We start from the raw sequence: 16980 nt of genomic DNA on the forward strand, positions 1-16980 counted from the left end.
AAAAGTGAGCAAGTCTCATGCTCCCAGTCTGGTCTGTGGTGACCTATCAGGTTCAGGATATCTTGATGCCTGTGTGTGACTTCTTTTGTTTTAAATTAAACACACTGTATTAAGATTGAGTCACCATGATGAGCCCAGAGGAATTATCAGAGTCATATCTTGCTGTGTCAACAGCTTTGTGTCCCAGTCCCCAGAGGGCTTTAGTTGAGATGTTAGTGGCATTCAGTCAGGAATTGTCAAGCCTGAACGCTTTGAATGCCAAGCTTGAGCGGAATTTTGGTCTTGATATCCTGTTCCTTGTATCAAAGCTCATCTGTTAACAAAAAAAAGTGGCACTGGTTCAAATATGGACTAATGTCACTGACGAGGGGCAGAAAAAAGTGTTACTGGTTGGCATTGCATTATAGACCTAATAAGATTAATATTTATAATCTGACAATCTAATTTTCAGACCCATTTCACTTGGTTTGATTAAAGAATTGTCGGGGAGTCATTAGAAAAGGTTTACCAGTTCCTCGCATTTTGTCTAAGGAGATTTTTCTGGGATAAGTATTATCTATAAATTCTTGTGCTTCTATTTCATCATGGCCTTAACTATACTTGCACTCTGGTGAAGAACGCTGATATCTCATAATTAACTAATTAATAACTTCTGATATTATTAACATTTTTTTCTTTATAGAGACCGGATCTTGCTACATTGCCCAGGCTGGTCTTAAACTTATCAGTCCAAGGGAGCCTTCCACCTCAGTGTCTGGAGTAGCTGGGACTACAGGCACCACCACCACACTTGGCTTCATTTTCCTTTAACATTTTAACATACAACATATACGACTGAGTGGCAAACACTGTTGATTGACTGTTTCAGTGTCTCCTCTGTCCCTTGTGGAAGGAAAACTAGCAGGCTGCTGACACTTCTCTGAAGCCTCAGTGCGCATTTGAGATGGCTTCTTAAAGCCAATGCTTGAGAACGTATGATGAAACAAGGTGGATCAAATAGTCTGGTCTTGTGGAACCAGGAGCCAGCTAGAGAGCTCAAGAGAGTCTGATTGCCTGAGGCCTCCTCTGAGAGCTCCAGATATCCATTTCTTGTTTCTTTTTTGCCTCTTCACCTCACTTTCCAAGTTGTGCAATTACAACTTGGAAACGTGCTGTGCCTTTCATTGAGGGTGTTGTCCCCCTGGAAGCAGCCCTTGCAGGACTATGGACCAAATGTTTGTGTCCCCTCCAATTCATGTGTTAAGTCCTGGTCCCCAAAGTGCTGCTAGTGGGACGTGGGGTCTTTGGGAGGTGATTGTGTTGTGAGAGCAGGGCCCTCATGAATGGGATTAGTGCCCTTCTGAAAGTGGTTCCAGAGAGCTCCCTTTTCTTTCTACCGTGTGAGAACACAGAAAAAGAAGGCTCTTTTCTTTCTCTCGCCTGCCTGCCTGCCCTGCCTGCCCTGCCTGCCTTTCTTTCTTTCTCTTTCTTTCTTTCTTTCTTTCTTTCTCTTTCTCTTTCTTTCTTTTCTTTCTTTTCTTTCTTTTCTCTTTTCTTTCTTTTCTTTCTTTTCTTCTTTCTTTCTTTCCTTCTTTCCTTCTTTCCTTCTTTCCTTCTTTCCTTTCCACAGGGTCTTGCTCAGTGTTGCCCAGGCTGGAGTGCTGTGGCATGATCATACCTCACTGCACCCTCGACCTCCTGGGCTCAAGCAATTCTCCTGGCTCAGCCTGCTGAGTAGCTGGAACTACAGGTATGTGCCATCATGCCTGGCTGATTTTTTTTATTTTTTATTTTTTGTTTTTAGTGGAGACAGGGTCTCACTGTTTTTGCCTGGGCTGCTTTTGAACTCCTGAGCTCAAGTGATCCTCCGGCCTTGGCCTCCCAAAGTGCTTGGATTACAGATATGAGCTACCACAGGCAGCCGAGAAGAAGGCTTTCTCCGAGGAAGTGGGTTCTCCCCAGACATCAAATCTGCTCGTGCCTTGATCTTGGACTTCACAGCCTCCAGAATTGTGAGAAATAAATGTCTGCTGTTTATAAGCAACCTGCAGACATGAGAGGCAGTAGGGAAAGTTAAGATCAGAGTTAGGGATCCCTCACCTTGTAGAGGGCTATTGGTACCCCTCTGACTCAGATAGAGCTTCTGCGGGAGGGTAGGTTAACGGTAGATTCCTAGTCTATCCAAGTATCTGCATAATTAACAATGAGTGAGAAGACATTGCTAAATATGCCCTGGGAACATAGGATTTCTCCTGTATTACTGAACGTACCACTGGCTGTTTTGGGTGCTCTATACGTGTCTGTGTGTGTGTAAGGAACGGGTGTCTTTGTGAAGTTATAAGCTGAACTACTCAACAGTTATCACCTATTATATCTTGTTTTTATGCAAATCCCAAATTGAGGATGGAGTTGGGGGAATAGGGGATTTCAGACGTCACCCTTTGGAACAAGATAGATCCTCGGCATTGATCATCCATTAGGAACCAGGGAGCAGAGAAGTGGGTGGAAGTGAGTGTCCCTGAGAGAAGGCCTGTACTAGTCTGCATGGGCTGCCATAACCAGGTACTGCAGACTGGGGGGCTCAAACAATGGACATTTGTTTTCTTCCAGTTCAGGAGGCTAGGAGTTTGAGTTCAAGGCATCACAGGGTTGGTGTATGGGAAGCCTCTCTCTTAGGTGTAGAGGCTGCTTGCTTTGTGTCTTCACATGGTCCCATGGTCCCTCTGTACACGTCTGTGTCCTAATCACTTCTTCTTCTTTTTATTTTTGACAGAGTCTCGCTCTGTCACCCAGGCTGGAGTGCAGTGGCGCAATCTCGGCTCGCTGCAAGCTCTGCCTCCTGGGTTCGAGGGATTATCCTGCCTCAGCCTCCCAAGTAGCTGGGACTACACGCACCCGACACCAGGCCCGGCTAATTTTTTTGTATTTTTAGTAGAGACGAGGTTTCACCGCATTAGCCAGGATGGTCTTGATCTCCTGACCTCGTGATCCACCCGCCTCGGCCTCCCAAAGTGCTGGGATTACAGGCGTGAGCCACCACACCCAGCCCAATCACTTCTTTTTATAAGGATTCCAGTTATATTAGATTAGGGCCCACTCAGATGACCTCATTTTACCTTAATTGCCTCTTTAAATTCCCTCTTCCAAATACATTCTGAGGTTCTGGAGTTTAGAATTCAATGTGTGAACTTACAGGAATGGGGACACAATTCAGCCCCTGACAAGGACTGACCCCTGGTTTTGTGTTTAAACTCATGGTGACTATTAGTATGGACTGGAGATGAGAATATCCCCATCTTTTCTTCACTAGGGACATGGGCATCACTCGCATTGCAGATCGTGTGGGTGATGAGGGGGCACAATGGGATGCCCCGAGCAAAGCCTGATGGCGCGGCCTTACCGAGGCTCCCACTCTGAGCCCAGGCTGGCCTCGTCATTGGTGCCCTGCAGTCTGTGTGCCTTCTGGAAGGCAATGGAATCTTTCTACCCTACCCACGTGGCCTGTGACAGCTCACTAATAACAGGGCTTGCTTTGCTTCACACACCTGGCCTTTGCTGACGACATCATCGCCTCTGAGATCATCCGGGAGGGAGTGGCCTCCCTGCTCTGGGCTGACCTGAGCCTCTGTAGAGATGTTTTAACAATGACCGCTGTGCCCAGAGACGTTCTCCAGAGATCCTTGTTTATCTCTAGGCACTCATCTACCTTGTACTTCAGTCCACCTCAGGGATTGCCTGACTCCTTCCTAGGTGTATTCCGGCTTTACCTCCAGAGTTTGGGAGGAGGAACTGCCTTCTACAGAGGGTCTGGATCTGACAGTCATAGGCAGAAGACGAGACCATTAGGACTGTGGCTCTTAGCTTTTTAATTCTGCATTAAAAAAAAATCTTTTACAATGATTTACAAGATGATTACCCTAAGTAGTATGAGTTACTCTAGGGCAGGGCTTCTGACCTCAACACTCTAGGCAATTTGGACTGGATAATTCTTAGTTGTGAGCTGGCCTGTGTATTGTGGGTCCAGCAGCAGCGCTGGTCTCTATGCACTAGATACCAGTAGCACCCCCTAGAAGTGCTCGTACACTTCCAGATGTCCCCTTGGGGGAGTGACAAAATCACACACAGGGAAGTAGCCCTGTGCTCATACATTATAAAAATATGTTCAACTAAATTTTTTGAACTATATTTAATTTCAAAGTAAATGATCTGTTCTGTCAATTTTGATTCAAAAAATTGAAACAAACCTCCAGGATGGTTTGGATGTTACATCCAACTGCAATCCACACATTCACTTCTCAGTTTAATCTCTCTCTTGCTTTAGCCATCCCTTTGCTATACAGATGCTTAAAGACTGTGATGGCGTATAGTAGGAATATTATAAGTATTATTTTCTTTTCTCTCTTCATTTTACCTTTCCTTCCTCTACCGATTCCTCAGATTACAATAGATTTTCTAACCTGGTGGTAATTTTGTAATTCTTGCTTTGAGGTTTTGAGTTAATTGTATTTTCATGAATCCTTAGGATTGACTTAGACTTTTTCTCCCTCTTTTTATAGACCTCGCTAATGTCAAATTGACTTGAAAACATGATTTATTCACTTTATTTCAGAGTCCTCCTCAAGAGTAAGTGCAGATTATAAAGCAGTATGTTCAGGCCAGGCGCGGTGGCTCATGCCTGTAATCCCAGCACTTTCAGTGGCCGAGGTGGGCAGATCACCTGAGATTAGGAGTTCAAGAGCAGCCTGGCCAACATGGAGAAACCCTGTCTCTACTAAAAATACAGAAATTAGCTAGGTGCAGTGGTGTGCACCTGTAATCCCAGCTACTTGGGAGGCTGAGGCAGGAGAATCACTTGAACCTGGGAGTCGGAGGTTGCAGTGAGCCGAAATCGCACCACTGCACTCCAGCCTGGGTGACAGAGCGAGACTCTGTCTAAAAAAAAAGAAAAAGCCCAGTATGTTCAGTACGATCCCATTTTTACCTACACTGCCCCCTGCCCCAGCAAATCCACATGTGTAGAGAAACACTCAGGAGGATATGTTCCACACTCAAATCCATACCCTACATGGAACTCTTAGTGAACCTGTTTCTTCTTTTTGTTCATTTATAGCTTTCTAAGTTTTCCTACAATAAGCATCTATTGCTTGTGGAATTGAAAGTGAAAAAAAAAAAATGCTTGATAAAGTTATTCTCAAGCTCCCTGTGAAATCAGTGCAAAATTCAGCACGCGCCCCCTGGTGTTGTTAATGGTAACGAGAGTTGTATTGGAAATGGCACTTATTTTTGGAAGACACGGGGACAACTGAGTCACCCATAGTATTTTAGGGAAAAGAATGAAACAAGAAACCCCAAATGAACAGGTGAAGATTTACGAGGCAGATTTCTGTCTTGTACTGAACGTTTTTTGGGTCAAGATTATATGCATGTGCATGAGCTCAGATGGAACTGTCCTGAGCTGCGGAGGGGCTGAATTTAGCAGTGAGTTCAGGCTCAGGTCACTTAGAGTCATCCAGCAGAAAATGGCTGGTGTATCCTGGGACTTTGTATGCTTAAGAGCTGTCCGGTAAGCACACAGCGTTCCTAGAGCACACCGGGCTCGCCTGTCCCCGCAGTGGTTCAACCCACAGACAGGCTTGTGCTCAGTCAAAACATGTCAGTCATTGAAAGTATATCCTCACTGGTTGGTGTCCTTTTAGGAACCAAATTCAGCTTTCTTCAGGGAAATAATTGGTGCTGATTGGTATACCTCTTTCTTTTCATCTTGTGCACAGTAAGATGCTGCTATGAGGCAGTGTCTGTTCATGCCAGCCCTGCTGGTGAGAATGGTGGAGAGGGAAGGAGGTGGATGGGTGCAGCTGTTCAACCCTAAGTGCACAGCTTCATCCACAATGTGTTCAGCAGCAAGCTTGCATGATTTAGAAGAAAGATGACAGGCTTGGGAGATAGACACACGAGATTCTCCATCCGATTTCAATCATGCATTATGTACAATACCTTACATGTCTGGATAAGTTATTTAATCTCACAGAGCCTCAGCTCCCTCATCTCTAAAATGGGCACAAAGCAGACTTCCTCTTAGATTGCTTGTGAGCATAAAGATACAGAATGCCTGTGAGTAACAGCCTGGCGTACAGCAGGTGTTCGCTATTTCTTTCCCTCTGGTGAGTTTCCAGGTTTGTTGCTAACAATCGGCACAGGCCAAGCATTCACAAACGTTTCCTCTAAAGGAACAGATAGTAAATACTCTAGGTTTTGTGGGCTGGGAGGCAAAATTAAGGACGTTACATTCTCACATAATAAAGAGTAAACACATTTCCACCAATTATGATTGATTTAGGAATATAATAATAAAAATAGAGCACTTTTTTTTTTCTAACATAGATCTACTAATGAAAAGAAAGGAACCCTTTTCTGGGCAGATAGCATTTTACTTAACTGAGGTTCAAAGTTAAGAGTTCCCTCTCATCAAGGGGAACTTGCCAGTGTTCATCTGTACAAACCATTCTTAATTTGCAGACCATGCAAGAGCAGGCTGTGAGCTGAATTTTGTCCACAGGACACAGTTTGGAAATCTCTGCTATGGACTGCTTATTAATAACACCAGTCTCTGCTTGTATTCTAACTGTAATCACTAATGGTGAATAAATAATCTGAACTCATAATTGATGAATGAACTGTTAGAGAGCTACCATCTGCAGAGGGGGATGAAATAATTAAATAAGCAGGCACTTGGAAGCTGACAGAATGCTTAGTCTTAATCTTATTTGATCAAATAATTTCTTTTTTTTTTTGAGACAGGGCCTCTCTCTGTTGCCCAGGCTGGAGTGCAATAGCATGATCTGGACTCACTGCACCCTCCGCCTCCTGGGTTCAAGCGATTCTCCTGCCTCAGCCTCCTGAGTAGCTGGGATTACAGGCATGCGCCACCATGCCCAGCTAATTTTTGTATTTTTAGTAGAGACCAGGTTCACCATATTGGTCAGGCTGGTCTCGAACTCCCCACCTCAGGTGATCTGCCTGCCTCAGCCTCCCAAAGTGCTGGGATTACAGGGGTGAGCCACCGTGCCCGGCTGTGGTCAGATAATTCTTCAGAGAATATATTTCTTTGTGGCTAAAATCTGGAAAACAGCAGAAGAAATGATCGGGCCATGCAAACCAACCCTCTAGGATGAGAGACCAAGCAGTGAATGATTATGAAAAGTTACTCAAACAGGTTCTTTATGCGTTGAATCAAGTAAGAAAAGGACTTGCTTGTCTTCAGTGATGATGCAGCTAAAGGAGGGATGAAGATCTGGCATGTATGTATCAGAGGGTCCCTTCCTTCCACCCTTCCACCCACCTGGATGGACAGGTCAGATTTATCTAACTATATGACCCTTAAACACTCAGATGGAAACAAGACCAAAAGAGTATTGTGGGGTATATTCCTCACCCAAAGGGTTACATTTTAGCAGAATGCTAATATAGAGTGGGAATTACCCTATGGCATAGAAGGCACCAGAGTGGGTGTTAAGGGGAAGCAATGTGACAAGACATCTTTGATAACTGAGTTGGCAAGAGAGGAATGTTCATATTTCTGAATATTTAAGAGATAGATATGGAAAAGGGTCAAAATACATACAGCAAGGAGGGACTAAGGTATGTGAGAAAAGATCCAAGCAGGCAAGCTGGCTCTTTCCCATTCATGTGGCAGAAAGCGGGGCCCTATGGCCACCCATCATTTGAAATTCACTGAAAGCCTGTGGACGTTTGCAGAAGCTGCCGAGCCAATGGTGCCGAAGCTGCTTAGGGCAAAGGTTTTAAAGTTTAAGAGTGTTGAACTGGGAAAGTTCTTACAACTCCTTGTAACTAACCCCTCCTTGGAAAAATAGCTGTTTTGAGGCAGAAATATTTTAAAATGCATTGTTTTAGCTGAAGGGCAATTTTTAGCCAAAGAACATTTAGCACAGGAGCTTTGGTGGTGGGTGTTGCGGGAAGTCAGGGACCCCGAACGGAGGGACCGGCTGAAGTCGTGGCAGAAGAACATACATTGTGAAGATTTCATGGACATTTATTAGTTCCCCAAATTAATGCTTTTATAATTTCTTACGCCTGTCTTTACTGCAATCTCTGAACATAAATTGTGAAGATTTCATGGACACTTATCACTTCCCCAATCAATGCCCTTGTGATTTCCTATGCCTGTCTTTACTATCTCTTAATCCCATCATCTTCATAAGCGGAGGAGGATGTATGTCGCCTCAGGACCCTGTGATGATTGTGTTAACTGCACAAATTGGGTGTAGAGCATGTGTCCTTGAACAATATGAAATCTGGGCGCCTTGAATACAGAACAGGATAACAGCAATGTTCAGGGAACAAGCGAGATAACCTTAAACTCTGACTGCCAGTGAGCCGGGAGGAACAGAGCCATATTTCTCTTCTTTCAAAAGCAAATAGGAGAAATATTGCTGAATTCTTTTTCTCAGCCAAGAACATCCCTGAGAAAGAGAATGGCCCCGAGGGTAGGCCTCTGAAATGGCCGCTTTGGGGGTGGCTGTCTTTTACGGTCAAAGACGAAGGGATGAAATAAGCCCCGGTCTCCTGTAGCGCTCCCAGGCTTATTAGGATGAGGAAATTCCCGCCTAATAAATTTTGGTCAGACAGGTTGTCTGCTCTCAAACTCTGTCTCCTGATAAGATGTTATCAATGACAATGCCTGAAACTTCATTAGCAATTTTAATTTCGTCCCGTCCTGTGGTCCTGTGATCTCGCCCTGCCTCCATTTGCTTTGTGATATTTTATTACCTTGTGAAGCATGTGATCTCTGTGACCCACACCCTATTCATGCACTCCCTCCCCTTTTGAAAATCGCTAATAAAAACTTGCTGGTTTTATGGCTCAGGGGCATCACGAACCTGCCGACATCTGATGTCTCCCTCCAGACACCCAGCTTTAAAATTTCTCTCTTTTGTACTCTTTCTCTTTATTTCTCAGACCAGCTGATGCTTAGGGAAATAGAAAAGAACCCATGTTGAATATCGGGGTTGGGATTTCCCCCAGTAGGTGGGTTTAAAAATATTTCTTCTCTGAGCTGATGCTGACACATCTTTTCTCCATTTTTGTGTTAAAAGAACACACAAAAAAATGCATTTTCTCTTTTGTTTAACAAGTTGGAATAAAATACACGATTTATATAAAGATAAATGTCAAGAAGAAAAACCGAAGTATACTTCCAAGCAAAATTTATTAGATGTCTATTCAAGAAAAACACAATGACCTTTGCTTGTAAGAATTCAAAGTCAATTACCTGGAAGCCAGGTATGAATATTTTTTTCCTTTTAAAATCAGATACAGAGAGTAGAAACAGTAATTTTTCTTAAATATGACAGGCAACAGATATTGAAGTCTTTTCTCATAAATGGCATCAAAGAGAATTATTCATTTATCAGCAAAGCTGCATGCAGTTGACTTAATTTCAAACCTGAAGCCTTTAAAATACGAAGCTGGTTGTGAACTTGACAGAAATCAAGGTAGCCTACTCAAAGATGTTGCTTTACCTTCTTCCTAATGAAATTCCCTTGTCATCAGTCAGTAGATATGTACATTTCAGTTTGGCTTCTACGATCTTTTAACTTCATAGATTTTTGCATAAATGCTATCTGACAGAATCACATTATCTAGGGGTGCTTGTGATCTGTGAGATAGGGAGAGGCTAGTTTGCTGAAAGTCTTGTCGCAGGATAAAGACCAAATTAGGAAACTCCCGTTTTCTCAACAACTAAACTAAATATTCTGTACAAAAAAAGAGCAAAACATATGTACAAAATTCTAAAGACTACGTACATTGTGAAAAGATCAATCACTGTCCACGAAAGAAATGCCATAAAAAGTTTTATCTATAAGGTGCTCAAGATCCAAAGATGAATAGTTCTTATGCAAAGTCATAAGAAATACAAAGCTAGTTCTTGGAGTATGTGTAATTCAGGCACTGTGAACTATATTAAACCTTCCAGGTCCCAATATCATTTTGTAAATTTCTGCTTCAGGGCAGAAAATAAAACCTGAATGATTTAACATTGTTTCTAAAAAGTGCCTAATTTATTCCTAGGAAATATTTTACACACACCAGGAAAATCAGGCTCAACATATTCCTGTCCTCAAATGTAGCCAGGATTCTGAGTTCCATAGAAGAAAAATAATTACTATAGTAAAAATAATTGTATTAATCATAATCCTTGCTAAAACCAACTTTAATACTTGTGATGCTTCTGTACTCTATTTCTATAAAATAATGTGTGAGATTCTATTACATTTCCATAAAATGTACAACATCGCATATGGATTATATGTTCTCATACAATCTCAAATGTGTATGTGTACACACAGTGAAATCTTACCTACTAGTATTGCTTACAGATACTTTCAAGTGTCTATGTTAGAATAATTCTTTGCACCTCTCACTAACACTGCTTTTACTTACATTTTTTCAGATAAATAAAACACTAAGAGCTCATTGTTCATGATGCTGATCATTACATTTTAATATAAAATAGCGATGCAACTTTACAACACAATAGTTTTTCCCTGTAGTCTAGCTCAGCCTCTTGTACTGTCATGATTATTACTGAAGGCTCTTATTCATTTACTGTTTGCACTTCTAAAAAGTGCAAAAAATTTGCAGAAAAAGACTCCTATTTGAAAACTTACATTCAATCAACAAAGTCACACTCATCCAAATTAACTTTCCTCCTCTTGCTTTAAAGGTGGTAATCACTGTGCATATTACAACATGTATGTGCAGGCAAACACTAGCTAAAGTACAGTTACAATTGTCATATTGTGTAAACCAAGACACTAGGCAAACTTGTGAAAAGAATATACACTGCCAAGCTAAGAAGGTGAAAACGCAAACCACAGCATTTCCCAATAAACAATTTTCTGGTCGTCTTTGGGGAGAACATCGCCTGGGGGGAGGTGTTGAAATAGCCCCCTGGAGACACTTTTTTTTTTTGCCTCAAATATTTGACCATTTTTAAGTATGATGATTTTCTTTCTGATCCCACATTTTGACGTGTCAAAGCTTAGAGCAGGAAGTAGGAATCCACACTTTCACGGAGGGGGCCAGCCTGCCATGTCGCCCCCAGGCTCACAGCAGCGGCGGTTACTCTGCTGGTGGTTTGGTGGCAGGTGGAGATGGTGACGGTGCATTGGAAACCGTAAGGCATGACGACGGGAGGCCTGCAGGGTGTTTCAGGCGTTGACACAGGTGCATGGCTGGCAGGTGGCCTACAGAAGGAGGGAGAGCGATTCACAGCCTCTTGACGTAGTTTCCGGGGAAAGTACCAAAGAATTTGGTTCTTCTTGAGGTCCCTGAAAACAGAAGCGAGTAATGAAAGGGGGGTAACAACAATATCAGTTCATGCACATGGGCTTGAATACTTCGCATTTACAAGGCCTCGCGAAGACAGCAAGCCCCAAGGGGTTTGGAAAAGAAGGTAGGCAACTCACGTGAAGCCCATAGGCAGACAAAATAAGCAGTTTTAGTTGGTTGCCTGACGCTGTCACTGCCCCTCCAGCATAAATGATGTGCTGCCATCATGGCACCCTAGGCAGAAATGCTGAGCCTCCCAATCTGAAGGGAAAGAGCCTTGCTAAGGAGGTGGGCGGAGGAGCTCAGTCACCAAGGCTGCCACACCAGAGCGGGGAGCGACGGATCAAGGCTAGGCTGACAGGTGACAGGGTGCGTGGAAAATCCTAAGAGCAAAGCTTCTCAGTGACCAGCAGCCCACGCAGCACAGGTGCGACATGAAGGCATCATCTACTGCAGGCTGTCACTGTCCAGTTTTATCATCTCATAGAAGATCATGCTCAGTGCCACATCCTTTATTTAAAAACAGCACTGCCAGACTCCATCGAGTATACAATTTTTCAACAATTTACAAATCATTAAAGAAAAAAAAGGATTAAGCACTGTTTGTGTGTGGGAGTTCCATCACTGGCATGATCATGATTTCTAACATGGTGTGTTTAACCACACTCACAAATGGCTATCATCATTATGGTCACCCCTGGTTTCTGGTTCGGAAACTTCTTGTAAAAATTGGTGCGCTAAATTCTTCTTTAGGCAGCGCAGATGGAGCAGATAAGGGTCTCTAAAGCTTCATCTCTCTCCTATATCCTGGTGCATACTGCCTTGGTTTGAGGACTGTTTTTCTTTTTCCTTGTCTAGGCAAGCCATTTTACATTTCTACTACCTCCTCCTCCTCCTCCTCCTCCTCCTCCTCCTCCTCCTCCTCCTCCTCTTCCTCCTCCTCCTTCTCCTCCTCCTCCTCCTCCTCCTCCTCCTTCTCCTCTTCCTCCTCCTCCTTCTCCTCTTCCTCCTCCTCCTTCTCCTTCCCCTCCTCCTCCCCCCACTTTCTTCCTCCTCCTCCTCTTCCTCCTCCTCCTCTTCCTCCTCCTCCTCTTCTTCCTCCTTCTCCTTCTCCTTCCCCTCCCCATCCTCCTCCTCCTCCCCCCTCCTGCTCTTTCTTCCTCCTCCTCCTCTTCCTCCTCTTCCTCCTCCTCTTCCTCCTCTTCCTCCTCCTCTTCCTCCTCCTTTTCCTCTTCCTCCTCCTCCTCCCCCTCCTCCTACTCTTCCTCCTCCTTCTCCTCTTCCTCCTCCTCCTCCTCCTTCCCCTCCCCATCCTCCTCCTTCCTCCTCCTCTTTCTTCCTCCTCCTTCTCTTCCTCCTCCTCTTCCTTCTCCTTTTCCTCTTCCTCCTTCTCCTCCCCCTTCTTCTTTTTTTTTTGAGATGGAGTTTCGCTCTTGTCACCCAGGCTGGAGTGCAATGGCATGATCTTGGCTCACTGCAACCTCCCTCTCCCGGGTTCAAGTGATTCTCCTGCCTCAGCCTCCTGAGTGGCTGAGATTACAGGCACCCACCACCATGCCTGGCTAATTTTTGTGTTTTTGGTAGAGATGGGGTTTCGCCATGTTGGCCAGGCTGGCCTTGAACTCATGGCCTCAGGTAATCCACCTGTCTCGGCCTCCCAAAGTGCTGGAATTACATGCATGAGCCACTGTGCCCGGCCAATGACTATTTTCTAGGTTTTTCTCATGGTCTTTTAATGGAAATAAAATAAGAGGCTTGTGGCTGCACCATGGCCTCAATTCTTTCATGATTTTGCCACGGATGGATGTCTAGAGTGAGCCCTCCTCTCCTCTCACCTTTCCTCTCTTGCATTCTCTGCCCCGCCACCTGTGTTTCCTTTTCACCTCTCTCTGTGTCCCAGTGTAAAATACTTTTGTTGACAAATGTTTTCTCAGAAGACCGCTCGTCTTTTTTTTTTTTTTTTTTTTAGGATGGGAAAAAGGAAGTTGCCTTTTACGTAGGAAGAATGGAACTTCTCTCCACTTCCATCACAAACCAGAGCTAAGGTGAGTCACTGAATGTTCGGGCATCTACGTCAGACCTAGGAAATGGGGGAGTTGTTCACTTAATCTCACTCCCTCTGAAATTAGATTAACACCGTGGACAACTAACATTTTCCACAGCACGGAGCATTGATATTTCTCTTCTGGGGACTATTTGTTGTTGTTGTTCTCAGATCTCAATCTTTCCTGGTTTCTGCTATTTAAAGAAATTTTCTTCTCTCAATTGACTTGGAAATAAAGCTCGCAGAAAATCACACGTAGCTGAAGTAGTGACTACTAAACTATATTAAAAATGCAATAGCCTTGGGATTACATTGTGCATATGAATGTCTGAAAGATCAAAGGCATTACGAATTCGAAGCAAGCTTGGCTATCACAGCAAACCATGCAAGTGAGCAAAGGCAAGCAAATTACAAAATACCACAGGTGCCTGAAGAAGAAGCGCACGTACCCACAAACCAGCCGTCATCGCACTTCTCCATCACATCGATGACGTCACTTTCTCTGAGCTCCAGCTCGTCTTCGTTCCTGGGAGTGTAGTTATACAGAGCCTGAAACCTGAAACAGGACAAGGGAAGGTGTTTAAAAACATGTGGACACCTTCATGACATACAGAAGATAGACAATATTCATTCTTCCTTTAACATTCCTATTCTTAACATTCTATTGGGTGGTACAAGCCTGGTAAACACGTAAATAGCATTTTGTTGGGTGGTACAAGCCTGGTAAGAGTGTAAATAGCATTCTATTGGGTGGTGCAAGCCTGGTAAGCATGTAAATAACATTTTATTGGGTGGTACAAGCCTGGTAAACATGTAAATAGCATTCTGTTGAATGGTACAAGCCTGGTAAGCATGAAAATAGCAATATTTAGATCTTCATAGGCATTAGAACACTCTAACAACATTTTGAAACTCATGAGGAATATCCATGAAAATTGTAACATTCATAAATTGGGTTAAAATATGTTAACATTTGTAAGTCAGACCCGCATTTGAATGGTCCAGCCATCTAATGTCTATCATTCAGACATTATAGTACAAAATATAAAATAAGAGATATTTGTATTATTTAACTGTTTAAAAACAAGAAGGAATCACAATTTTAGCTGGCCATAATCAGAAGCAAATAATGGGGGCTTGAGAATTGAATTTTCAAAGGTTCTAAATGGAGATAGACGAAATGTCTCAGACTTGTCTTTTAAATCACCCTATTTGAATTACTATACAAAGGAAAATTATTATTTTTTTCCAGGAGGAATTCTTTAGATCAGTTTAATGTTATAGTTTGGATCAGTGTTTTCTGAGAGTTGGAAAATTTGATGTAATTAGCCTAGGAAGTTGAGTAGATGTATTCTATGAGCAGTTATTACTGAGTCAATTTCAAGCAGATTATAGACATAAGTCTCTTTTTAAAATGAGTCCCAGAAAAATTGTATTTGATTTTCAAACTCTCTCTTGAAATAATTTTATATAAAAAAGAATTATTTATAGAATGCTACCACTTTCCTTTCCCTGCCTGAATTCTTTGACAGCATATACTGTGGAGAAATTGATCAATAATGAATTCAGACACTGAATTTGTGGTAAGAAAACACCATGCATTATAATAAATAGTAACATGGACTGGTGTTTTTGGAAAATGAAGGCAGAAATTACTGTAGCTGAGAAGGTCATGAAGAATTTGATAGGCAGTTAGCACGAAAACTTCTTCATAATAGTACTAAAATATTACCAGTACTGTGAGCGAGACTTTTAAAAATCAGGAATTTGTTTCTGCTGCTTTTTGTAACAGCGATGTCATTCTGCTAATGTTAGAAAATAATAACCACATTCTAGGGCATTTTAGATTTTTTCATGCCAACTTTAAAAAGTTGATAATCTTGACGACTGCTCCGGAACAAGAATGATTTATTTTTAATTACTTTATGAGTCAGAAAATAATATTTTGGTAGAACAAAACTATTCTATCATTTAAACGCAAACCTTATGTCATTAATAAGCAACAGTGACCCACTGGCTTCCCCCCAGTTCATCCACCATTTGGATTGGGGGAGCTGGATAGAGTTGATTTCAGGGGGTGCCCAGCACCATCCCCTAGAAAATACTGTTTTCCCTGGCCTGGCACCAAAGCCTGAAATGTCAACATTAGCGGCTTCGTCCACTGTTAAAACTTCATCCTTCCGGTAGACCTTATAGCCACTCACATTCTTTTGAGTATGGGCTTCTGAGGCCTTTTCTTGAGAGAGGGGTTTGTGATTATGGGGAAGGGCAGAGAAAGGCAGCTAGCATCCCAGGGCAGTGGCCAAAAAGGCAGGCAGGTGTGGAATACACAAACGTCACCTGACTGGGATGTTTGCATGTGGCCAGCTTGAGTAGGGGTAGTCCATTTATTTTGTTGTTTGTGTTAAGAATTTGATTTGGAGGCTGCTCAGGTGAACGGGTGGTATCTTTTGTGTATCTGTGTGGAAAGTTCACAGTCCCTTTTCTAGTTTCACATTTGAGAGAGGGTGGTCGTTCCTGGGCTGCTGTGTTGGTGGATATACACAACACTTCTCACTTTGGGGAAACTGATTCTTTTATTGAGCTTCTCAGGCTTGAATCCCGCCCAGGCTCATCTCCAACCACTTATGGAGACCGGTGACCTAAGGCTGCAAACCGCAGCTGCCGGAAAGAATCTCAAGGTCTCAGAGCTAACGCAACAAAATTGGCACAGACTCCTGCTTCATTTGTGTTCGATGAAAGCCAGCGTGTTTGTCCACGTTTATTTACCATTCTGGTTTAATTAGTCCACAAAAACAAAAACAAAACAAAAGAAAAGCCACGGAGTTTTATGGAAACACAAACACACCTTCAGGAAATCCTCCTGCCTCTACTGGCTTTCAGAGTCAGTGCCGCACAACAGGAAATGAAGTTGAATCCAATGTGAACAAATGCTGTTCTGAAAGATGTGTTGGTGAGGTGAATGACGGTGGTGGGGTAAGGATGCCTCAAAAAGAAAGGTGTCTTTTAAACTGGAAATGCTGAGCCAGACTGGAAGCCCTCTCTAACTTGCAACGTTTTCTAGAACATATTTCACTGAAGCTCTGAATTGTAGTGACATAACACTATGTTCCTACTTTTGCTCAAAACTTATTTTTAAATGACAGCAACTAAGCAACACCCTAAAATCCCACTAATTCGGGCTATAATCAAATATCAATTTAATAAACAATGTTTTCTAACGTACAAATCAGGACTTTGAAAATGTAACGTATCTTTCATTCACAGACACTTTAAAAGCGGTTTAATATAACATGTTGGTAATGCAATAAACCTACACAGCGCTGGAATTTATTTTTTATAATGTGATCTTATCATCATTTGGGTAAATAAGAGAACAAACAAAGCTTTAGAATTACAAGTCGTATTTAGTGTTTTCTAATTAAGCGATCTTTTTGTTTGTTTGTTTGTTTGAGACATGGTCTTGCTCTGTTGCCCAGGCTGGAGTGCAGGGCCATAATCATGGGTCATTGTAGCCTTAACCTCCCTGGCTCAAGTGATCTTCCCACCTCAGCCTACTGAGCAGCTGGGAGTACAGGCGCAGGCCATCACGCCTGACTAACTTT

At 42.8% G+C, this 16980-nt stretch overlaps 1 protein-coding gene across 50 annotated transcripts in view; it reads right to left on the reverse strand.

Annotated features, from left to right (window-relative positions):
- Window positions 1-9186: 9186 nt before the first annotated feature.
- Window positions 9187-16980, reverse strand: part of SORBS2 (sorbin and SH3 domain containing 2) — a 227215-nt gene continuing 219421 nt past the window's right edge. For all 50 annotated transcript variants that reach the window (XM_065545771.1, XM_065545763.1, XM_074040894.1 and 47 more), the window contains 2 exons: window positions 13825-13931; window positions 9187-11330 (listed from right to left, as the gene is read on the reverse strand). In XM_065545771.1, the coding sequence (XP_065401843.1) occupies window positions 11269-11330; window positions 13825-13931 (169 nt within the window). In that variant the 3' untranslated portion in view covers window positions 9187-11268. The remainder of the gene's footprint in view (window positions 11331-13824; window positions 13932-16980) is intronic.

This window comes from Macaca fascicularis, chromosome 5 (genome assembly GCF_037993035.2).
Source record: "Macaca fascicularis isolate 582-1 chromosome 5, T2T-MFA8v1.1".
Taxonomy (NCBI): Eukaryota; Metazoa; Chordata; class Mammalia; order Primates; family Cercopithecidae; genus Macaca; species Macaca fascicularis.